The sequence below is a fragment of the Pieris rapae genome, chromosome 21, assembly GCF_905147795.1.
Source record: "Pieris rapae chromosome 21, ilPieRapa1.1, whole genome shotgun sequence".
NCBI classification, from domain to species: domain Eukaryota; kingdom Metazoa; phylum Arthropoda; class Insecta; order Lepidoptera; family Pieridae; genus Pieris; species Pieris rapae.
The window spans coordinates 4,657,310-4,682,893 of NC_059529.1; the positions used below are offsets into that span (position 1 = coordinate 4,657,310).

Genomic DNA, 25,584 nt, shown 5'->3' on the forward strand with positions numbered 1-25,584 from the left:
CTAAGAAAAACATACGCATTGCAAAATTATGAACACATGAAAGTATTGAAGAACACTGTAATTTTATGAGGGATTGGCCGAAGAATGCCCGATTACATTAATACATTTTTGGCAAAACAAACATTTACTTTGTCGCAATTTTCCAATAGGGGTATAATCCTCGGTCATAAATGTAAGCTCTTATATGGCAAGGGACTTTTATGCGGGTCTTATAACGTTATATTACAACAGGAAAGCTTCACAGGTTTTTATTGGCTGTTAATGATTTTCTTTGTTTACAAGAATACTCCAGTATCAGGAAATGATCATGATCGGGTCAGATTATTTCCGGGTCAATTGACCGTTGATTGTTATTGTTGCTTTATATTACTTTTAAGAGTCATCATTTATTTTGATTAGATTCGTTTATTATTATTTAACTGTTTCATAATTTGAGATTACTTAACGACAAATATTACGAACAAACAGAGAAGAGCAAATTCTAAGGTCGCCATCTTGACTTTGGACTGTGCGTTCACGTAACCCAGGATATTACTGTTTGAGTATTTAGTGGAGCATTCTGGTGTTGAGATGTTAGACCAAATTGGGTCTAGTAGATTTTGATTAAAAGTCAGATTGGTGCCCTTAGCCCACAGCTCATTATATAAGCTTAAGAGTTATATAGTAGAAGGAATCAATATAAATTTAATTATTGTAAACGTTTAAAAGCTTATTTTTTTGTAAATCACTACCACTTGTCCGCAAAGGATCCCATTCGTTTGTGTATCAATATGTTATTGTATAGGCTTTTTCACCACAGCTCAACAAACCAGGGCTAATAGGCCGATGAGAGTGTAGCCCTTGCTGTGTCAAGACCCATCCGAAATCATCAATGGCGGGATACGTTTTTACCGTGTCCTGCGTCAGGCGATTGCTGGTGCAAGTTTTATTGGGTATGCACAGTAGTAAGCCCCACATAACACTCGTTTACAAAGCAATGGTGCCGCGGGAGGGTATGCGTAACGCATTTCCCCACGAAAAAGAAATCCTTATTATATAAGTTAGTAGTTAAATGGCAGAAAAAATCCCCATAAAACCTACAGTACATCCAATGCATTGAATACACTAAGGGACCATTCAACCCTTACAGCACTTTATTTCTTATAAACTGTGGTATAAAATAAAAATACAAACACAAGATTTAATTTCTTTAAGCGTTTTAATTTACGTAAAAGCTTTGATGAAAGCTAACGTGTGAATACCCTTGTCGTGATATTAAACACTCTTTAACACACACAACTAAAGCGGTAAAAAATATTAAAGTTACGGTTTATAATTTACTTAAAGAAATATCGAGAAAAGTTAAATAAATCTAATTTCAAATTTCGTTTAAAAAAAGCTTAAGAAATATATTGATCGCTTTTATTATTATTAAATATATATTTGTTGCTTTCTATCGCGATTTATTAAGAAAGAAACAATGTATAAATTGTTTTAAAGAGCTACCATATCTATTTCAAAACTGCTACGGCGTAGCATATCGTAGACACTCTTAAGTCTTATTTAGCCGTCAAAATAACAGCTTGTATTTTTAAATCAAGCACTTATTTGAAAATGGAACGATATAAACGCAATAAAATAGGGAAGCGGAAATAACGGGACGACGCAATTCGGCGATGTTGGGGAAATCAATACGGTATAGTGAGCAAATATAGTTGAGCCAATTAGTGATACAGGAATTTGCAGTTTTCTTTTATAGAAAATGTTATAGAAAATAAGAGGATATTCATTCCAAATTTTATATATGTACCAAAATTTTACTGGGAGTTTGTAACAAATTCACACTTAAACCGCTGTATCTATTCTAATAGACTGATCCAAATGACGAAATTATTAACATAAATCGACGTTACTAATGTTAAGCAGTAGTTGTAATCGAAAGACGGAATTTTATGTTTTAATAAAAATATGAAATATTGTTTGACCGTTATACACATATTAAATAAAAATCTTGTCTTGACATAGGCCTAATACGTATAATAGTTATCCAGGTGCATGCACTACAGTAATCATTGTATAAAATAGTGACGTTTGTGATAGAAATATCTTATTTAAACAGAGGTTATGAAAATATGTCACCTTGATTAATATGGCGGCGTAAGACATTTCTTCCAAATGAATTTTAATGTATTGAAATGTGTTTTTTATAGAACAGGGGGCAAACGGGCAGGAGCCTCACCTGATGTTAAGTGATACCGCCGCCCATGGACACTGTCAATGCCAAAAGGCTCGCGTCAATAACATATTCTAATAAATATATATAATATGATATGTATATAAAATATAATAAAGATAAAGACAGACATATTTCTGAGTCTTTATCTTTGGCTTAAAACATTTTTCGATAAAAGTTATAAATTTCGAGAAAAAATAAAAAAAACCTCAAATTTTGACCTTTGATCCCGAATAACTTTAGGAGCATATATAGGACCGATGGGGATTTTAAACTTTATTTGTAATGGTAAACCGCAGCTTTCCACCATTTTTTAGCTCTGTGAGAATTTTTGTTACTTGACCACCATTTTTATGTCTAAATTGACTGGACTATAATATATAAAAACACAAAAATAATTGTGGATAAAGTTTGGATATTGAAACCAAATAATGCGTGAATTCGCATGACATAAGCATAAGGCTGATAATGTTAACAGGGTGCTTCACGACGTAACTTAATCGCTCTTAATCTTATGTCAAACGCTCTGAAGCAACACATAACTCAACACAAATTAGCTCTATAATTTACAAGATAATGTTGCTTTGTCTTTGTAGAACTAACGTTATTATTACAGATTGCCTTTCGTGAAGATTAAGAAAAACCTAGTGCTCAGTTTGACTCCCGACTGAAACATTGGGTCTGATTTAGTTGTTCCTACTCTAAAACTAATATCTTCTACTTATCACTAATATTTATAGATCTAGCAATATTGGCATAACAAATAACTAATATTATTTTTGAACTTTGTTTGTTTATGAAAGAGCTGGAAACCCTGACACAGGTATTTTTTTACTTAAAAGGGTTTCTAAATCTTACAACTAGGAATGAAAAATTAATAAACACATTTTTCTCTTTTTTATTATAACTAGGTTATTAATAATCTGTGACATAATGACAGCTGACAGTAAAGACAATACTCTGACGAGAAAAGATCTGTATTTTCGTTCATAATAAATAAACTATTACTGATAAACAAAAGCCAAATTTTTTGTAATAAATATCCTGACAAGCGACAGGCCATATAATAAAGGCCCCTGATTCTATATCAGGAACATCGACATTACGTATACATTTCTTGTTTTTTTCGTATTTGTCAAATGCCTGACCAAGCAAGAGCTTAAATAGAAAAAAACAATCAACTGATAAAGAAATATCAGATCCAACAGTTATACACAGGTTTTTATAAGTGTAATTTTCTATGTACATAAAATTGTAGGAAAACTCCGGATAAGCGACTTAATGAAACCCTTTTTTCTTTACATCGCGTATTTTCCATGAAAACCTTTTTCCTAAGAGTAATCTTCAAATTAAGGTTAATGCGTATTACAACCTTCTTTGGCATTTTTCTCACAACAAAACATTGTTTCCTCTTTACCTATTAAGTATAGACATGGCGAATTCACTCTTTAGTCTATAGATTAAAAATGTATAGACATAAAATGATTATTTTAGAAGCATTGCTATATCTATGACTCGTCTTGTACACGGATCTCTACTTGCTATCCTGACCTGAGATAGATACCTATCTATCTCGCTTCATCCATGACATTCACCATGCATGCTCGCTGGTTATATGTACATAGTTTCAATAAAATAATATTATCACATTATCAAATAATCACATAGTTTTTGAGTATATCTTATTAATACAGTCTCGAACTTCCTTTAATAATAAGGAATCATAATATTGTTACAAGCTTTGATCGAATTGAAACGCTGTTCTTCAAGGGTTTCTTAATTTGCGAGAGAATTTAATTACGCAAAAACACATTAATTAGACGCGCAAAACTCTTTAATTATGTTCTAGAACATTCGAAAAAGATTTACCCGTTCGTATAAATATTGTCTTCGATTAACGCAAGTAATATAAATTTTAATAAAACATTCAATTAATAAGTATTAACCCTAATTATACTGTTTCATTACGGAAAATTTGTATCTTTAATTGGAATTTAGTAACCAGTTTGTATATGTTATCTCATGTGTGATACCAAAAAAACAATTGAGTTGTATGTTTTAATAGCGACAGAATATTATTCATTCATTAAGTGGATTCAGCGTGCTCTAGATGGCGGGATATGCACCAATAGATTTTCTATTTAACACTCGTTCTTAGTCTGAAAAAAACACCGAGTTTCCTCTCGGCATGCTTTACACCCAAAAAGTAAGTTAATCACCTACTTGCTAGACAACAAATGATCACAGAATAAATAAATCTGCAGGCCAGACTTAAGCCGTTTTAGAGGCACCAATTGTTTTATTAATCCAATCGTATACGTAATTATTTGATGTTTGTATCATTGTGTCAACTTTTCTCTAATATGTCCATGACCTGAATGTATTTGTACTGAAAATTGAATAATTACCTCGCTGATCCATTCAACCATCATAATTAGAATATCTACTAGAGATAAAGCGAGACTAATTAATGAAAAGATCTTAAGAAAATGTTTTTGACTGGATTTGAGCGCGAGACATTGAAAGTGCAAATTCAGTGGATCAGACATTTTTCGGCTTATTTTTGTACAGATTGTGACGAACAAAGAACGTGAACAAAGGAATTTATTAAACTTCAAATTTTATTTTATAGCGCCCTTCTTCAAGTATCAAAAGCCCATTTTATGCTACGCAGGACGATTTAAAATATAATCATTTTACGGTTTCAAAGTAAAAAAATTTAACGTTTACCGCATACGAGGCATAAATATTGATGTACTATATTTTTTAATTATAAGATTATTTCCGACTCTGTTATCTGGAAGGAAATGTTTTCAGCAGTAAGATCCATTATTATTATATTAAACTCGGCTTCTAAGTTCGATTTCTGGAAGGCATAGAACTTCTTGCATCAGAAATAACAAACACACGTCTACTACTGAATGCTGTCTCCGACCCTATCGACATATTTGTATATTCGCAGAGTGAATTCACAGTAGCGATATTGTGTATATTATGTGTTTAATATTATATATGCACTTTATTAAATTCTATTAAATAATTCTCGATATGATCTTATTGGCATAGTGTTTACGGATGATGTATGTATTTCTGTAATAAATAAAAAATGTCGAAAAAACTCATTGAAGTCGACAAAAAGAAAACAGACAAAAGTTAAACCCGTGGCCCATCGGGAAGTTACAATACTATACTTCGTAGTCATAAAAGTTTATTCCACAGCCTCACGGCTACATCTACGCAAATATGAACTATGATAATTTTATTCATAGCATTTTATAAATAGCGCAAACCCACTGAACGTTAGAGAGATTTATTCAATAATTTTATGAGACTATTATAAAATAGGTTTATATGTCGATGGTAATAACTTCAGCTTTTTTATATGAAGGGAAAATTAATAATAATAATAATTTATTTCAAGTTTGTTTCACAGGAAAAACGTTTATCTAATTGCGCTAGTTATATAAACAGAATTGGTCAGGTTTATCTGACGCTGAACTGGGTGTGACCCTGTATTTCAGAATACAGCGCCTAACCCCTTAAATATATTAGACAAAAACTCTAGCATCAAGTACAAGACTCATTGTCGAAACTTATATGTTATAATTTACAATCTATTTAACAAGTAATTATATTATGGTGTGGAGTGTTCAAGTGTTCCCCTGTGAACATATTTTTAAAATCTAAAAATTTTAAAAAATAAATTTTGAACATATTTTAAAATCCAATACTTTGTGAGTTATTTAAACATACTAAAAACACTCTTATAGTAGTTTAGACTTAATCAGCAAACATAGGACTTTCGAATTTTCAAGAAATTAATTGTTATATAGAACAGGCGGCAAAAGGACAGTAGGCTCGCTCACCTTGGACACTCACACTACCTTAAAATTGGTCTTTTCTACAGGGACCATAAGACGAATTGATTCGGAAAACTTTAGTGAGCAGCTGGTTCAATAAAGTGGTGGCAAGACTTGCCTTAAGAACGCTCAATTGTGGAAATCTGCCTCGACGACCGATGAGGAAACTCAGCTGCAGCTATTAATCCGAAAGACACCTCTGAACACTCTCCACGGTAAATGATATCGTTATAATATACATAATGAGATGGTACATTTTTGTAATAAGTACAGAAATGGTTTAAGGAAAATAAGTTTCATCTTTAGTGTAAAATAGAATGAGGTAACTGTACAATTAATTATTACCTTCAAAAATATAAACATTATTGTATTTATAAATATTAAAATTCCAGAGGACGAAAAATAAAAAAATAAAACGGCTGTCCAATGGCGATGTGCAATTTGCATAATAATGCTCTCATAGGAATAAAATTGTCATTTCATTAATGAGAATAAAGTTCTTCTTAATAAACTAATTGCCAATAAATGTGTGTTAGTTTTAACCTATATTAGAAAATCTTCGCCATTATCTCGCGTTTGCTATATGTTGGCTAAAACGGTAGGAATATAAAGGTAGGATAAATTATTCCATGTGTTGTTTGAGTACTAATTAAAGCATACAAAATTGTAACATGTACCGTAATATTTGAGTTCCAAATGTCTAAATCCTATTTGTTATAATAATATAATAGTACTGGCTACACAGAATTCGAAATTTAAAAAATACAAACAGAACTACGATTTGTCAAAACCGTGACGTTTGTATGGCTAAGAATGTATATGATTAGACAAGGTAAATCAAATCAATAACATGTTTCAACAAATGTCTTTGTTGAAAAGTTGGATATAAACAACTGAAAACATTTGCTAACATAAAAACAAATAAAAATAGCTTCGCAAAGCAGTATAAGTGTTGAATTTTACGATTGCTTATGAACGATCATAAATATTTATGTTTCAAAGTATTTTTTGGTACTAATTGTTTATGCTCGTAAAGTACACGACACACCATTAACACTAAAATCAACTTAAGTAGTAGTTACTTAATAAAATATATGTCACGAAATGTTATGATATGAAGTAAATTGACCGTCGATTTTTATTGTTGCTTTGGTAAATCATTGAGATTTCTTCTGAGATTATCAGATCATTTATTAATCGTAATTTTTTTTACTATTTAATTGTTACATAGTTTGGCATCATTAATTGACGAATACAAGTACTACACGCACAAATCAACTTGGCACCTGATTTGCCGATAATGACACTTGGCGAGGTGCCTAGTTAACTGCTGCGTATAGTAAATGCCAGACTAGACAGCAGTGACTGAGGAGTAGTAGTAGTAGTAGTAGACTTTAGACAGCGCAGGGAACGCAGGCAGCACTGACTGAGGAGTTAGTGGAACTTTGTGGTGATGAGAGAATGGACCGAGTTGGGTCTAGTATATTGTGATTAAAAGTGGGAGGGGGGGGGGGTTTCGAAGCCACCGATTGAAGTAATTTAAACTAAAGTGTTATTGGTTGATTCCTACCAAAATCTAAATTAAATATAGGACGTTAATTATTATTCTTTTGTATGCATTGTGCACTTTACCCACATGACTAAACCCGATAATGACTATATCAATATTGATGAAGTGATGAAATTTATCAGAGATACGTATATTGATTTATAGACAGTTTGTTATATCATACCATCAACTAACATAAATTATAAAGGAGAATACGGGCAACCTTATCGCTAACAAGCGATCTATTCCAGGCAACAAATACTAAGGATAAAGTGATTAAATAAATAAATGCAAATTAAGTTACGTATTAAATTTAATTTTATAGAATGTTAAGGTCTTAACATTATTGATGTTCTATGTTTAAATATATTTTTGTAAGATGTGGATTATATAGATTATAGACCATAGTTGTGTTAATTTTCAGAATGACTTTAATCTATTACCTACACAATTTTTTTCTCTAACGGAACCTACATTTATACAATTGACATTTTAAAATCGAAACGACAAGCGGTTTCCCGGAAGTGTACGTCCTGGATGCGGTAGTATTTCCATTTAAAGCGAATTTTTTGAATCTTATGTATTTAATATCTGTTATTTTCTGCTACCATTATGTTTACAAAAAAAATCAATGGCGCTACAACCTCTTTAGGTCTTGGCCTCAGATTTCTGAATCTGTTTCATGATCATTTTTAATCTCATAGATGTTTTCCTTCACCGTTCGAGCAAATGTTAAATACGCACATAGAAAAATCCATTGGTGCACAGCCGGGGATCGAACCTACGACCTCAGGTATGAGAGTCGTACGCTGAAGCCACTGGGCCAACACTGCTCTGCTGTTTACAAAAATAATCAGATCAATTCTACAAAGAACGGCGTAATAATTCAAGTATTAAAAGATAGATTATGTGTTGTCTATGACAAAAATGCAAACCCACTTGCCAAACCTGAAGCAAAAAATAATATAATTTAGCCTTGAAGCCCGTCATGTATGTTTAGGAAAGAAAAATAATTTAACCTACCCCAATTCCACTTTATTACTTTAGGGACAAGGATAATCCTATCAAAAAGCCTGAAAAGACTCATTGTTTCAATTCACGTACGCCCTCAATATTTCAGCGAAGAACTGAAAATGACAAGAATACTTGCTGAATACTAACAAGTCTATTATTTTTCTTTTAACTTTGTTTACAAGTCTAAGTTTTGTCTCCCAATTTAACTGAAGTTTATGAACTAATTATTTTAATAAATAGCCGACCTCCGCAGAGACAGGCTCCGCAAAATTGATTCGTTCGTAACGAGACCTATATTAAGTTAAACAAAGTCGGCGCTGTCTATGACGGGTCAAGGGATTTGAATTTTATATAAATTAACATTATATTTTGAATAATAATGAGCAGTATTGTGCTAGTAACTTAAGCGATCTTTATCAAGGTAACTAGCTGCCCACTAAAGCCGAGCCAACTCCACTACTCCAGTAAGAAACGAGCGTACCAATTCTTGAAGACTGGCAACGCACATGCGAGCCTTCTGGCAGTGTCAGTCCATGTCCATGAGCGGCGGTGTCGCTTAGGATGAGATGAGCCTTCTTGTTCTACTACTTTAAAAACCCAGAGATCATACGTTCGAAATTCTTCTGCGCAGCAAATGAAGTTAATTTCTATGTTAATAAGAATTTAATACAAAGATCGTTAAAAACCGATATGTCTCAAATCCAAAAATTGGTAACATGTGTAGGAAGGATAATCACTTACTAGTCTATAATATTAAAATGATAGAATAAACACATGCAATCAAAACCAAGACCCATTTAAGGTAGCAACACTGGATTTTTATTGGGTATATATAGGTAATAAAATACTGCAGTCTGTTCTCTATAAAATAGGCGGTAAACGAGTCTGTGCATCGGCCATAAAAGGTATATATACAGTCACAATTGGATGGTAGGCAAACGAAATGAACGCTATAAATGCCTTATTATAAAAAAAATATTTATAAAATAAAACCAGCGCTGCGTGTGTATATGGAGAACGTCAAAGACAATAACCATCAACTTGAATGTTTTTAATCCGGTAAATGGTCCTACTAATGTCTCAAATCAAATTTCGTAACAATCCGAGGTCATGGTATAATTTTGTCATTTTTATACGAAACAAAAAAATATACTAGGCTATACTTGCGGCATCTGTACTTTAAGTGCAAACGTCTACGGCGAGAGAACATTGAGGTGCCACCGCGGCTAATTAATGGACTACTCGGTCAGCTGTCAGACGTAATATAAAAATAAGTAATGTATACAAATGTAAATACTTTTTTAAAAGAGCAAGTATGGAGTTTCTTACCTATTCTTCTCCACATGAAACTACCTTTTGGAAGGGGCAACTAGAATCATCTTTATTCAAAAAAAATTAAAACGTGCCATTTGAGGTGGTCTAATTAGAATAAATTATTTAATTTATTTGCTATTTATTTTAGTTGTTGAATAATTTTTATATTCATTTGACGTGCCCCTAATAAGAGTGCTATTGTTATATTACACACACTACAGTGGTTTTGCAGTAATTTACCATTATTAGTATGTGGGTTAAGAAAATTATGATTTAGACTGTTACATTCTGTTAAATAAAATTTAAAAAATCCTCCAATCTATATATAAACCAATTCGGATTTAAAATTCTCTTTCAACGTGAAAAACGATTTCGCTGTAATCGCATAAGTCTGATTGCTACCGTTTCAGGATGAACAAAGGTCTCGTAATTACAGTGTTCTGACTATTCGGGGCATTATCTATTGTTTCCACAGATAAGCTTTACCATGACTACGCACACTTACACACTCAACGAATAAATATTCTAGATACATAATATTGTTTTTAGACATGGTGTATAATCCGTAAATTACCTGTGGATTATCAATAATCTGTTAAATAAATAAAATGATCTTAGCACCGGTCAACATAAGCAGATAGTTTATACTAAAGCTTGAACCAATAAAGTAAAACTACTACTGCGAAGTCAGCGACTGTTTGAAATGCGTTATGTATAAAAAATATTTATTCTTTCCCGACCAGATAATTTTAAATATGTGGTTATCTTGTTTTGTCAATTTGTAGAACTGCCTATGGTCGCGATCGGATATTTGATTTGAATTTTTATAAGTTTTTAGAATTTTTTTACGAGTTGGGGGTGGCAAAGTCTTTTTGCCAAAAATGTTCAACAAATGTATAAATAACGAATTCATACAAAATAATTTGTTTGCGGGGTTTAAAGCACACATATTTAAACTGGTTTAAAAGAAACGATTTCTCTGAACGCTTTATTATTTCCCAATGTTGAAAATTATGTTATCTAAACTTGAAATTTCGTTTGACATTCTAGCATCATTACAAAAGTTGTCGATGCCAAGCAAGCTCTCGACTGGAATCGAAACAAAAAAAAGCAGCCCAAAACTCACCGTGATAACATTTAGAACGCGAAATTGGCAGAATTGTGATTTACACAAAAGTCGCCATTAAAAATAAAGTTAAGTAAAGTGATACTTCACTTTGGAATCAGCTGCCCATTGAAGTATTTCAAAAGAAATTTGACTTAAGGTCCTTCAAGAAAAGAGCATACCAATATACATAAGACTAGCAACGCACTTGAGAGCATTTGTCAATGTCAGTGTCTATGGGCGGAGGTATCACTTAACATCAGATGAAGCCCGTTTGCCTCCTATTATCTAAAAAAACATGGAGTAAAGTCAAAGAGCTGCCCTAGACCGATTGCTTGAAACATTAGTCTTCCATAATTATACAAAACAAAATTAATGCTATAAGCGTGATACTGTTCCCTTTTAACCCAAAACTTTTTAATCAGGTGAAATACCTTTAAATATATGTACTCAAGGTAAAAAAGTTGGTAAAGTCAGGCGGAAAGTCTGATAACTATAAAGTCGGTCAGGCATAGAACGCCCTCCAACGCGCTCATATATAATCATATACCTTGATCCTATTTCATATGTGCATATATTATGTAATAAAATCAAAGTGAATTTATGCATGCACTGCTCTGTAGAGATTCGTAATTATAAAATCGGTGTTATCCGGCGTATGAATTAGACATTCTTCACAATTTCAATTTTGTAATAACTGGAATGGCGAAAATAATTTTAGGCTGTAAATTTTTGGAAAGAAATATCTCTGTTTCCGGGGATATTTGTGAACGCATTTATGAAATCCATCCACTTCATCCATTTCCTCTTTACATAATATTATAATGATCCTAATCCTTAGGATTGATTTTGATAGTAATTCTTAGTGTATTAAAAAGTTTTCATTTGCAACGCATAGAAAAATATAATTGGGCATTTTACGATAATTGTTCTCTCTCTATCTTTTACAACGCCTATCAAAAGAAAATATAAAGCTTAATTAATTTCAAATTTGACAATTGAACACTGACAATTGAGCTGAACGCGCACGAAGAGATTTATTATATCGTTCATAAAGTAATTTGGTGAGACAATCGTGTTAATAAAAGCAATAAATTAAGCTACGGTAAATCAGGTTCTTTAATAGCTTATTCAGAATTTATACATTACAGTTTATTACATTAACTTATGCATCGTAAGGCTTTATATACGGTTTCCGTTAAATATGTTACCCTTTCCGCAATTTATAACCATCCGAGCCTAATGCTCTTTGCCCCACACATCATAAAGTACCTACACATCACGACTTTTACAAGCAAATATATAATAAAGCTCACCCAAAATTAGATTGCACAAACATTTGCTGAGCAGTCTCTTGGTAATTTTGAATAATATTTGTACAAGAATTGCGTAATATCACCACAGATTAGGACCTAAAAAAGAATATACTTAATTTTCAAAGATAGAATGTCCCTTTCGAGCATAGATAAAAATATGACAAGTTGGTTATTTTAAAGAACCGAAGCTTTGGCGCAAAATTGAACTTTTGAAAAAAGAACGTATAATTGTTTATTGTCTCTTATTTCTGGATATTAGAGACTTCGCACCAATGAAATTTGTTGATACAAAATTAGAACTCAAAATTTTAGTTTTATTTGTTCAAATTTTCTTATACATATATTATTATACGCATAAAGCCTATTACAATAACTTAAACAGATACAGGATATTGGGGATAATTAAAGTGTCCGATATAGTGTCGCCAATATAACGTGTAATTAAGTTTGGTTCGGAGGGCAGGAGTAATCCATCCAAAGTTATTTTCCATTAACGCCCTGACAGTATAATTGATTTAATCGAAAACTTTCAGGGTGAAACCTAACAAACAAACGCTACACCTATTTTATCACTAATTTTTAGCCCCGATAAAAAACCAATAATCTCGAACTACTGTCGCCTGGGGTGAATTGAAAAACAGTGTGCCGCTACGCAGTTTTTGAATTTAAAAATACAAATAAAATAAAAATATTATTCATGCCAGATGTGATTCGAAACAAATGCAACAATTCTTTTATTTATTATCTGTTAACAGTGTAAGACAACATTACATCATCATAAACTATATTTATCATTGAGATCAATGACCCTTGCTTTATTTAGTAAATAATTGTTTTTGAATTACAAAAATGTTTTTTTTTGTAATATGATAACTTTAAGCGAACCATAGATATCCAAATAATTATGTGACGTCATCAATCATGAAAAGAAAAAAAAATGGCGGGAACAGTTCCTTCATTGTAAATACATTTTATTTTAAAAAATCTTAGAATATCTTATATAAGTAAAATTATTTTTTACCGAATCAGTATCAATTATAAACAAGAAGCGCAGTTTAAAAATTACAGACAGCGAAAAGCGATTTTGATTAATATTTTTATTTATTTATTTAACGTTACATTAAAGTACTTAAATTAAACAAAAATATTAGCGATGCAATGGGTGGGTTTATGCCTATCTAACAAGCGATCTTTTCTAGGCGACCCTAATAAGGAAACAAAACTAAAAACAAAATACTACGGGTGAACTGCAAGAAGAGTATCAAATCAAGAACAATAAAAGTACAAGTAACACTGAAACCAAATTAAATGCTTAGATTATTATACGAAAATTGAATTCATTTGTCTATTAATGAAATCCATATAATAAACTTTAAAAATCTATGACATAACTAATTAACGATACTTAACTGTAGTGGTTTATATATAGTGTATAAACCTTTAACAATTAGACCAAGTGAGGGCGCACTACGTGACTCAATTCAGTTTCCATATGTAGGTTCAGGAAATTGGAAATCCTATACATTATTTAAACTCAGCACTAGTGGAGTTGTTTACTTCGGCTTCCTAAACTTTGTTACGTGCCGAGTCCTGAATATAAACTAGAATTTTAACGTAAACTCGATTTTACTGGTTGATGTTTCCGTTTCGGTTTCTATTGATTTTAGAAACGGAAACAAAAGTAAATCTCATTGGCATAGTCTTTTGTTTATTTGTAGATATATATGTTTTAAATATGGAACAATACCTGAACGACCAGACACGTCACTTTTTTCACGAGTAATACAACAAAACATCACACCTTCACTGAGCTACACTCAATGGTAAAAGAATGAATAATAAACGTTTGACATTGCCAAGTACCTTCCTTAAAGGTAAGCTATGACGTCAGAGTGTAGGTCTCATCACTTATGCTCCTTATGAATCGATACAATAGACAGAAAAATATTGTATTGTACAGGCAGTCTGGTTGTTCTTGAATTTTTTTGAATTTCGAATGTTTGAAAAAAATGTTTTTGATACAATCAAGGAGGTTCCTACTCTTAAATGTAGAAATAAGAATATAATAATTTCAAATAGACAAGAGTCATAAAGTAAGCAATTAGTCCAATAAGTGCTTGATAACTTAAAAGTTACGGAGTCTTGTTCTCGTAAGCAAAATTAATTAATATACTAACTACATTAGCGCTAATTAATTGCTGACAAATGTTAGTTCAGCGCTAACATTTAGGAGTTTGAAACAGTTGCATCTAGAAATGTTAATAGAGAGCACTGTTAGTACAAAACATTAAAATGGAAATATAGTAGCCGACTGAAAATTTTCAGTCTCAATTCACTCAACGTAAATAAAAATGTTTGTAAACATTTCGGGAAAATTAATTTGATTTTACCTGCAGCGGAGTCAGGAGGTCGATGCCTTTGTCTGCCGTTCCACCAACAACCACAGCAAGGCATTGTACAGAACAAACCATTACTAAATCCTATGAGTACATTCCATACTGTATTCAAATTTTTAAATTTCGAACGAGGAAAGTGAATTTAAATTTCGAATATCCAAATTTTCCGATTTACATAGTTACATTTACAGTTACATAACTACGGATTTGCACCATTCGTTTTGGGTTTAATATATTTTATTTACGTATTTTTAAGTGTATAAAACCGCCATCGTGAAGCGACTGCCAGCGATCGCTGTCTGCGCTCGACTGCGGGATATTTGCTATAACTGTAGCATTTTCCATTTCCAGCCACTTCGTTATTTATGTGGAAAACTGAACTTGTCCAATTTATTTATCGGATTAGCGTATTTAAATCTGCTATTATAACTTCTATGGCGCTAAAAGGAATTTAAATATCGAATAAATATAAAAACCTTTAAAGCTTAGATATACATTTTTCGTCTCCCTTCTTAGTTATATTTAATTAAATGATATTTATTACAACTATTTGAGCATTCATTAAAACTTTATGGCAATATATAAGGAATTATACAAGAACATATAGTGTTATGTACAGCAATAACATTTGTTGCTTATAAGCGATCAATGTCTGTATATATACCAATATTTCTTTGTATTCTATATATGAAATAATTAGTAATAATTATCTTACATGTGATTTTTTTATGATATACAATATATCGGTATATTAATCTGGTAACTATACGATACGATAGTTTTGATATTAATAAAACAGTGCGAGTGTACAAAGTGCACATGTCCGGAGTGAAACTTGTTTACAGTATTGATTGAAATTAATTATTACTTAGGTAAAAGGCCCAATAGATGATCATGTACCTGTATGACAAATCAAAATATATAAAAAATCTGCGTTTCCTACACAAGACGCTATGCGACATAAACGAATACATCAACCAATAGCGTGTATTTTTTCTCGATCTCCCATCTTTTTCACTCTCCCCATTTTTCGACAAAAACGTTGCACTTCTTCGTGACAAGTTCAAGTTGTCAATACTAATATGACTAATTCAATATGTTCATAAACATGATCTGTCAAGAACCACTAACTAAATATTTATTTTGACAATGCATACAACCATTTTTAATAATGGAAATATATTTAATTGGGCTGTAAATTACCACACAAATTAACTAAAATATTACTTAAAATTGTTTTAGTCTACTATTTACACATTTTTAATTATTATTATTATCTACTATGTGAACTGATATTTATAATATCATATCTGAATTAAAAATACTTATTCCAATTACAAACCTAGAAAAAATTAAATAACCTTTGAAAAAAATACTTTTTTAACCAAGACATCAAACTCGGGACTAGATAAATACATACCAGTAGCCGATCCTGTATCTTTTTTATTCATGTCAACCTGCTTCAGTGTCAACTCAGACTTCTCAAAGGATTTATTGGATCGTGTCTGATGGATCTTCGTAAACGGAGTCGGTGAGTTTGGCAAAGACAATGGGCTGTTAACTAAAAGGGGAGAAGTGGGTGTCCCCAGGGCCGAAGGTAAGGATAACTTGGATTCAGATATTACGTTCGTTTGAGTGACTTCAGTCTCTGAATCGGTACAAAGAACTGTTGGGAGTAATATTTTCGCATTCTCCTTTACATTGTCCTCGTCGTCCTTTGATGCCTCCGACATGTTTACCTGTAATTAAAGAAAAACATTAAAGGATGTGAATTCAAAGTTTATTGTGAATACTAGATTTTAATACTCTCTATAATCAGATTAGGCTAGAAACGCAGGCTTTCGAGGAAAGCGTGGGTTTTCGTATTCTACCCAACGTCCGATGTTGAAGAGTCGTAAAAATAGCTTATCATAGTTCTTAAGTAAAATTGTTACTAACTCGTATGAACGAGTTGGATGTCAGGAATACTGTTCATGTTCCTCACACCAACACTAACTATGCAAATACTCCGGCTTGTAATGCAGCCTAGACATACAACGACCACTACTTAAGCCTTGACTTGTTGAAGCTATCGCGAAATATGGTTAAAAGGAGTTTTAAGTATATCCATAGAGCAAAATCACCTGCAACATGAGCAAACCCCACATACACTCTTGCGTACACACCCTACCCTCACTTTTACACCATCACACAACACAGCCAAATTTTGTATAAATTAGTTAAATGTATTGAATATTTTTTTCCCTTTTGTGAATGTTTGGATCTTTTAGGCTATATTTTTGGTGTAATTCTTTGTTTTTATATACAATTTCTGTTAGCTGAAATGAAATACATAAATACTATACTTTTATAATTGTTTATAGTCCATATTAAACATCGATAACAGATTACTAAGAAACTATTTTCTCGATTGCGTCATAGACCTTAACAATAACTTATCTAAGAATTCCTTGTAAAAACTCAATCACTATAAAAACTCATTGCAGAAATTCTATATTAAAATCAGCTTCGCTCTAGCAAACAAGTTACATAGGGACTGCTGTATTAAATGATCTGCAATTTGAATATAGTTGTTTTAATAGGCCTATTAAATTTGGCACCCTTGGTAAAGTGCGGAGAAAAAATTTAATAATAAAGTAAATTTAATAATAAAGTAGAGAACAAAATCGCTTAGAGTTCCACAGTACCAGCCGAGACCTACCAGATTCTATATCAATAAAATTATATGCTTAATTCGCAAATGTTTTAAGCAAACTATAACACAAATTATGAAGATTTTGACATTTTCCACCATACCAAAGATGGCGAAATATTTTGAGAGGCGGTAAGACTTTATTTCGCAGTAGCAACAATTGCGCTTGCACATTCATCTGCACTTGTGTCCTTTAGTTCTTTGTTCCTATTATAGTTTTGTCTGAATAACTTTACTTATGTATTTTTGCAGTATTTTTTCTTAAGAATATTAAGTTGTCGTTTGTTTAATATTTTCAGTTTTGTTATTGTTATTTATAATCTGTTTTGGCTTTGTATATTGTCATTGTAAGTGTTTTCTTTTAAAAAATGGATATGTGTATTTAAATCACTTATAAATAAATAAAATAACGATGCGACATTGGAGGTTCTTAAATTAAGTTAAATCATTATCAATTAAGGCAATGACTAAAACGTTTAAGTGATGTCCTAAGCAGATAAGCGTTATATAATCTGTAATAAAGATATTTTCTATTGTATCTGTATTATTTAACGCAACACTATACAACTTAAATGATACTATTATCTGTTCGATATTCAGTATCAGATAAGCAGCCGAGGAAGTGTTTAGTGTGACTTAATTTATATTACAATGGATGTTGACATACCAACTCCATTTTCAACGAAAACATTAAATGTCTTAAGAAAATGTTTAGTTGGTACTTTTACGCTCTTCGCCAGTTTGTTCGCCGTTTGCCGTAGAAGGAAAATACCTGTTATAAGTGAGGATATTTTGAAGTTACCTGCGATTGAAGTTGCAAGGAAAATTCGTTATAGGGAGGTAAGTTGGGGAATCGCCGATAGCAATCAAATTGTACACCGTAGCGTTAATAATCTATACGCTTATGGGATTTAGAATTTTGCTGTAAAAATTTTCCGTTTTACACCAAATACATAATGATAAATATAGGTGGACAAATTACGTTGTGACATTTCAAATAAGCTTCATTTTTCAATATTTCCCGCCTTTTACAGATTATAAACAATTACTTATGACATTTAATTCTATATAATCTAAGTTTTTTTAAGTTTTATTCATTAAAAGCAAAGGTTACACTTAAACTAGATGTCACTTATAAAACTAAATATTTTTAAAACCTACATGAATAAATGATTTTTGAATTTGAATATGAAATAAGTGGCGCTTTAACCTTTTTAGGGCTGGGCCTCAGATTTCTGCATGTGTTTCATGATCTTTTGTCATTGTAATTGGCAAGTAGGTAACCAGCCTCCTGTACCTGACACATGCCATCGACTATTTGGGTCTACGGCCTGCCAGTTTCCTCACGATGTTCCTTCACCGCTCGAGCGAATGTTATAAGTCCATTGATGCACAGTTGTGGATCGAAACAACGACCTCAAGGCGAGAGTCGCACGCTGAAGCCACTAGGCCAATATTGCTCGATAATATTTATACTAATATAGATAATATTGATTTGTATTTTAGATCACAAGTACGGAAGTGGTTCGCTCGTGTATTAAAAGAATCGAAGAGGTAAATCGAACCCTCAACTGCTTTGTGTGTGACCGTTTCGAGTTAGCCCTTCAAGAGGCTAAAGACATCGATGCTCTCATACAAAGTGGGGCTAAATCTACTGATCAGTTACATGCGGAGAAGCCGTTGCTCGGCGTCCCATTTACAACAAAAGACAGCATATGTGTTAAAGGTATATAAGAAACGTGAAAGCTTTTCTTAATCCGATACGGTTCAATCAATACGGTTTTTATAGGTATGCTGGTATAATGATAACTTACGTACTTAATTTGGTTGGTTGATTATCTTGGTTAATTTGACAGTTCTCGTCCGATCTACGCCCTTGATTTAAGAACTGGCAGTAAATTTGAATTTGGAAGCATTATTTTTCTCTTTTTAACCCCCATAATTGTACATACCTACATGAATGAATGATATTTTAATAATTTCAAGTCAAAATAGAACTGGCAGTAGGTACATTTAAATCTAGAGCATTGTTTTTTTACTGATGCCCATAACTGTACATCGTTACGTACCTACATTTCATCATAAATATTTTAATTAGACCCGTATTTTGATTATTTAAGTCAAAATACAAGTCGTAATTTTTCTGCATCTTGTAGTTACGAGCAATTACGAGTATTATCTTAGACATATAAGCCGTAAAAAAAACATTAGTTTAGGAGCTCTCAAAACCGGCATCGTTTCTTAAAATTAATTTTCTTCAAAATTATTATCCTATTTTACGAAGCTATAACAATTTTCCGTTCTTAGTACTAACGTTTTATTTCCAGGACTACCCGCAACATGTGGAATATATTCTAAAAGAAATAACATAGCAAAGGAAGATGCGGAGGTAATCAGATTACTACGTGAAAAGGGCGCGGTTATCATCGGCCTCACTAATGTACCGGAATTATGTATGTGGTAAGATTTGGTCATTTACTTATATACTTGAGTACCACACCCCTCTGAGGACGGACAACGGAGGTGAGAAAATTACCTTTTTTGCTGTTGACAACACTAATCCAGCAATCACTTTGATACTTAATATGTGAATAAACGAAATGACGTAATTATATTAGTTCGTACAGAAAGAAAATATTTAGATAAAAACATATTCTTAAAATGTTTAAAGCATTTTTATAGTAAAAATTACAATCTAATATCATAAAACAATAGTATATTATCACTGAACATTTGTTCCGATAAAAAAAGAAAATGGCGGTTTATGTCGATTGTTCATTGCGTTTGGGTTTTGCCAATTTGTGTCCCACAAGATTGATAACTGACAATATTATTTTAGCTTTAATCGATTTACTTACAAGATTTTTAAGTAACAAAAAAATAGATTTCACCAAATAGAGAATTTGGCAGCAAACGGGCTGGAGGCTCACCTGATGTTAAGTAATACCGCCGCCCATGGACACTCTCAATGCCAGAGGGCGCGCGAGTGCATTGCCGGCCTTTTAAGAAGTGGTACGCTCCTTTCTGGAAAGACAAGTGTCTATAAGACAAGATGGTCGAAAGTTAAGAAAGTAAAATTTTATTATCTGTGGATTAACCAAGGAGGTAACATTTAAATAAAACTTCCTACTAAAGGATTTTAAATACCATTTCAAATTATATTTTAGTGATTTTAAGTTAAGTATCGTTAAAAATAAAGTTTAACATTTGTATTTGTAACAACTGGCCAAAAGGTTTACTAGGTTCTTTTGCGTGTTAATTATCAAAAAAACAAAAAAATATCTTTATTCATATAGGTCAACAAGTACACTTTTGATCGTCAAAAAAATTTAATTACTTGTGAATTTACATTTACTGCCAGTTCTCAAATCAAGGGCGTAGAACGGAAGAGAAGAACTGGCAATAAACTCTCCGCCACTCTTTTTAATCGCCAAGTTTTTTTCTTTTACACAACGTTTGTAAGGAGCTGCAACCATTACACCGTGTTCCATATGACATCTTGAGTAAACAAGAATAATAAAATAAACTAAAAACAAAGATTTGTCTTCTATCAGGAGCATGGTGAAATAGGAGCACGCACTTACATACTCGTGAGAACAACACGCAAATACGTAGTAAAAACAACTAATATCACCGCACACACGACGAATTCCAGTACGACCAGTCCAAGTAGCACCCGTTCACGAGTATGACGCTTGGGCCCCTAGCCATATTTTAGGGAGAGAGACAACCCGACGCATGGACGCGTTTAAATTACAGAAGTATTCCATACAACAGTGCGGTCTCAGTATTAGGATTAGACAGATTAACATCACTTTTATAAGCGTATTGTGTAACGTGATTGACGTATAAAAAATCATCAATAAAAAATATGTTTCGTAATAATAATAATACTTACCGCTGTACCGCTTATTTTTGATACTACTAAATCTATGGTAAAGCATTTGAAAAGGTAATAATAAAAATATCCCTTATAACTTCATAAAGAATGTAAATTGAATCATGAAATTTCATTTCATTATCCCTTAGTTACTTAAACAGAAACTATGTCAATAAAGAAACACCTATTATACGAATAAAAATCATTAAATCAAACAGAAATTAATAAAAACCACTTAAGGTTGGCTTTAATGAGAAAAAATGTCGCTTAATTAAGTGACAAGAACCCTATCCATGTACTCAAAATCACATATTGATTATATTTACAAACAACATAAGAATTCACAAATTAATATATAATGTAAAATGTAAAAATTCAGGGACGAATTTGCGCGCCATTGTGTGGCGGAATATGAGAACTAACGATTTTACCATCTTATGCATCTTTGTACCATATTCTTGCAATAAATTATTATTACTATACATAAAACGTGAAAAAACATTCTTTAACTATTTGATTTATATATGAACTTTTTCTCCGTATATCAGACACTGTTAGTAGTCCTATTGATCAATTGATGGTCCATAAAACCGCTGTATTCCAGCTAAAACTGGATACACCGAACGTTTAATGATATCACAATGAACGTCTGGTCAATAGGTACGAGTGTGTGCGCGTTGTGTCGTTTCATTTTTATAAATCCCAATTATTTGAGCATTTGAACATGAGCGACATGTTAAATTCATAATTTGTTTGGAAAGTTGTCAAATTCTTTTTTAAATACACGAGAATAATTTTCCAGTTAGCCACGGCTCACGTCTAGACAACACGCTCTACTTTTTTTAATACTTAAAAGCATACAGCATTGTATAATATGTATATTAAACAAAGTGTTGCGAAATGTTGTCTGCAGACATCGTGGTGGTTCTGAAAATATATTTTATGTCACTCGGTTTTTGATTTTGATTTGATCTCTTTTGGATAATATCTATACCTAAATGGATGTAAACTATGATTTGATGAGCGATCATCTATTAATATTACGTACATAACTAACATATTCCAGGTGGGAGACGTATAACACTATATATGGTAGAACTAACAACCCATACGATACTGCTAGGATGGTGGGAGGCTCGTCAGGCGGTGAAGGGGCTTTGCAGGCGGCCGGTGGCAGTATTTTTGGCATTGGTATAATCTTTTGGTTTATTAAATTTGGTAAATTATTGAGTGGATTTTTTTTTGATGATTCTTTGTGAATTTCTAGTTTTTAACTCCCGTTTCTGTATCTCCCAAGACGAATGAAAAATTCCATATTTGCTTATGCAGGTCTCTAGTCCTGTTGTCATAGATATAGCCTTAAGGGTTGTTGACAGTAGTGCAGACAGATTTAAGACAGCAATTTCGATTAGGACTAGAATGAACTCTATTCTCTAAATAGTCGTTGATTTAGACAATTATTTCAAATGTCAAATACGATAATTCCAGGCTCTGATATAGGAGGTTCAATTCGTATGCCAAGCTATTTTAATGGCGTTTTTGGACATAAGGCTACCAGGAAGACAGTCTCTAATCAAGGGAACTTCCCTCCCGTGACTCATGAGGCAGAAGACGCATGTTTGGGTTCGTATTACATATTAGTTTTAATTTTTCACCGACTTCTAAAACCTCTTAAAACTATAGAACATTGTATTAATTTGGGTGGAACGTTCGCAAAGCTCATCTTTCTGTTTTAAACCAGTTAAAGATATTAAAATTTTAAAGAAAACACTTTTAACGGATTGAAGTTATAAATTATTGTAAACTTATAATTATTTAAACATCATTTTAAATTTATCCGACGATTCACGTGCTTTACAGCATGTATGGTCACGGTGACTGAAGACAAAAGGTTTTGAATGTATTTATTTCACCGGAGTTGGTATAAAAGTAATACATAACTTTAATCCGTTAAAAAAATGTTTTTTTTTAATGTGTAAAAGTTATGTTAATAAAAGACAATACTATAGACATTAAACTTCTAACTAATGTTAATTTTATTACGCAGCTTACCAACGTTATCATAAAAAATTATGAGTGTCCCTACAATTGTAATATATATATGAATATTAAAGCTAATCTTTTAAAATTAATTAAACTTACAACTTGACAAAGATTTCAGAAAAGACTCCAACAAGATGATAAGGCCGTCAAAGGATCATTTTAATGTTTTATATATATATACAAAATTAATATAACTATCAAAATGTATAATTAACTTTTCAGCAATGGGTCCGCTTACAAGATTCGCTGTTGACTTAAAACCAATCCTTAAGATCTTATGTAAAAACCCCAAAGATTTGAAATTAGATACTCCAGTTGACATTGGCAAGCTAAACGTCTACTACCAGGTCAATATCAATGCACCACTCACAGACGCAGTCGATTTTGAAATCGAAGCGGCATTGATGAAAGTCGTCGATTATTTTAAATTGAAACACAATATAGATGCCCAAAAGAGAGATATAAAACTCTTGAAGCAATCAACAAACATTTGGTTTGCCAGTATTGCGACAGACACTTCGCCGGTATCACTAATCATGGAAAATCCAAATAAGTGTAAAGCTTTTGGTGAACTCATCAAAAATGTTTTTGGATGTTCCAAGAACACTTTAATACCACTTCTCTTAGGTATTTCAAAAGACATCGATCTTAACGGCGAAGAATACAGAACATTTAAGGAGCTTGGTGAAAGATTGGAGAGTATATTTAAGAATTTGCTCGGAGATGATGGAATATTCCTGTTTCCTACACATCCAACGGCCGCCTTGTATCATAACGAATCTTTGTTAAGGGCGTTTAATTTCACTTACACGTCTGTTATAAATAGCCTTGGTTTCCCTTCCACTACTGTGCCATTGGGTTTGAACCGGAAAGGACTGCCAATTGGCATACAAGTTGTAGCCAATCATTATAACGATAGATTATGTCTTGCTGTTGCTGAAGAGTTAGAGAAGGCATTCGGTGGTTGGATTGAACCACAGAAAATACTGCCGTAGAAGATTGTGAGTTTATGTTTTTGTATTATTTTATAAATAATAATTAAATGAATGGAACGTGTGTCTGTCGTATTTTACTATATTAATAATAAAAGTTTTTTGAAGCCTTATTTTTAAAAAAGACAATGGTGCTGCAACATTTAACCGCTTTTAAATTTTGTTTTTCTCTAATAGGCAAGATGCTAATTAATTTTGGATTTAATAATACAAAATAGTAAGGAATTAAATAATTAGGGGGGCAACAATCACTAACGAACAACCCTCAAAATTAAACAGTGCAATTGTGTTGTGTTTCACAAAAGTGAAAGAATAACAATTAAAACTATTAACACATAAAAACTGACTAAATATACTGGTTTAACAGACGCTGTCTCGTAAAATACCACAGCTTAAACCCAATTTGACAAAAAGGAACATATATATTATACTAGTGCACTATTTTAACATAAGTGCGGCAGACAGATTCATAGGGGTCATTTCCCCTCCTGGGGAAAATTTAATTCAATTAGTGCACTATAGCTTTTACATTTACAGATTCTGTATAAAACCGGTGAGTCACCAGTACCTGCATAATAGAAATACAAAGTACGGTCTTCATAAAATCTTAAACTTTGTATGACCTCCTGTTTTTGTTATCATATTTTCTTCAATAATGGATCCGCTCTTGAATGTACAAAATAAGATTAAATATTGTTTTGTGACAGAGGAAATATACCTCATCACTTAAAGGAGGCTTATATTAATTTTTATTGACATAAAAAGCCATTTTTCACAATTTTGTCTAAAATGAATAACTTTAAAATTTCATAGGAATAAATATATTTGGACTTTGAACTTTAGTTGAGTAATTTTGTTATTGGATACATATAGATAAAAACATTCATTCTATCTGATAAGATAATTAATCGTCAACGCGACGGTCTTTATCGACTGAATATATAAATGAGCATTTATGAAAAATAATTGCCAACCGAAGGTTGAGTGAATATTATAGTATAGTATTATAGATTTATATATAGTATTATAGAAATATAATAAATATAACCTTGTTGCCAATATAATGACAGCAATTACAGCATAAAAGATAGTTAAAACTCGGACAAATTGAAATGAAATAGTGTTATAATTATTGAGAATAAAAATCGAGTAGGCGTCCCAAGACACTTGAATGAAAATAGGCATTAGATAATGAATATGTCTGGCACAGT

At 32.1% G+C, this 25,584-nt stretch overlaps 2 protein-coding genes across 5 annotated transcripts in view; one reads left to right on the forward strand and one right to left on the reverse strand.

The window, feature by feature from the left end:
* Nucleotides 1-25,584, reverse strand: part of LOC111002162 (cytochrome b5 reductase 4) — a 44,437-nt gene that overhangs the window by 9,166 nt on the left and 9,687 nt on the right. For 2 of the 4 annotated variants that reach the window (XM_045632936.1, XM_045632935.1), the window contains exon 2: nt 16,187-16,505. In XM_045632936.1, coding sequence (XP_045488892.1) covers nt 16,187-16,499 — 313 coding nt within the window. In that variant the 5' untranslated portion in view covers nt 16,500-16,505. Of the gene's footprint in view, nt 1-14,117; nt 14,189-14,760; nt 15,067-16,186; nt 16,506-25,584 lie in introns of those variants that run through there. The other 2 variants (XM_045632937.1, XM_045632938.1) reach the window with 2 other exon arrangements.
* On the forward strand, nt 18,045-24,437 carry LOC111002165 (fatty-acid amide hydrolase 2). The gene is made up of 6 exons (XM_022272285.2): nt 18,045-18,298; nt 18,965-19,184; nt 19,786-19,918; nt 22,405-22,529; nt 22,827-22,961; nt 23,604-24,437. Exons 1-6 carry the CDS (start codon nt 18,110-18,112, stop codon nt 24,374-24,376), a joined length of 1,575 nt encoding a protein of 524 aa, XP_022127977.2. The 5' UTR covers nt 18,045-18,109; the 3' UTR covers nt 24,377-24,437.

Coding starts and splice junctions, on each gene's coding strand:
- LOC111002165 (XM_022272285.2), top strand. CDS start 18,110: ATGGATGTTGACATACCAACTCCATTTTCAACGAAAACATTAAATGTC. Junction 22,530..22,826: donor TGGCAGTATTTTTGGCATTG/GTATAATCTTTT, acceptor CGATAATTCCAG/GCTCTGATATAGGAGGTTCA. Junction 22,962..23,603: donor GGCAGAAGACGCATGTTTGG/GTTCGTATTACA, acceptor TTAACTTTTCAG/CAATGGGTCCGCTTACAAGA.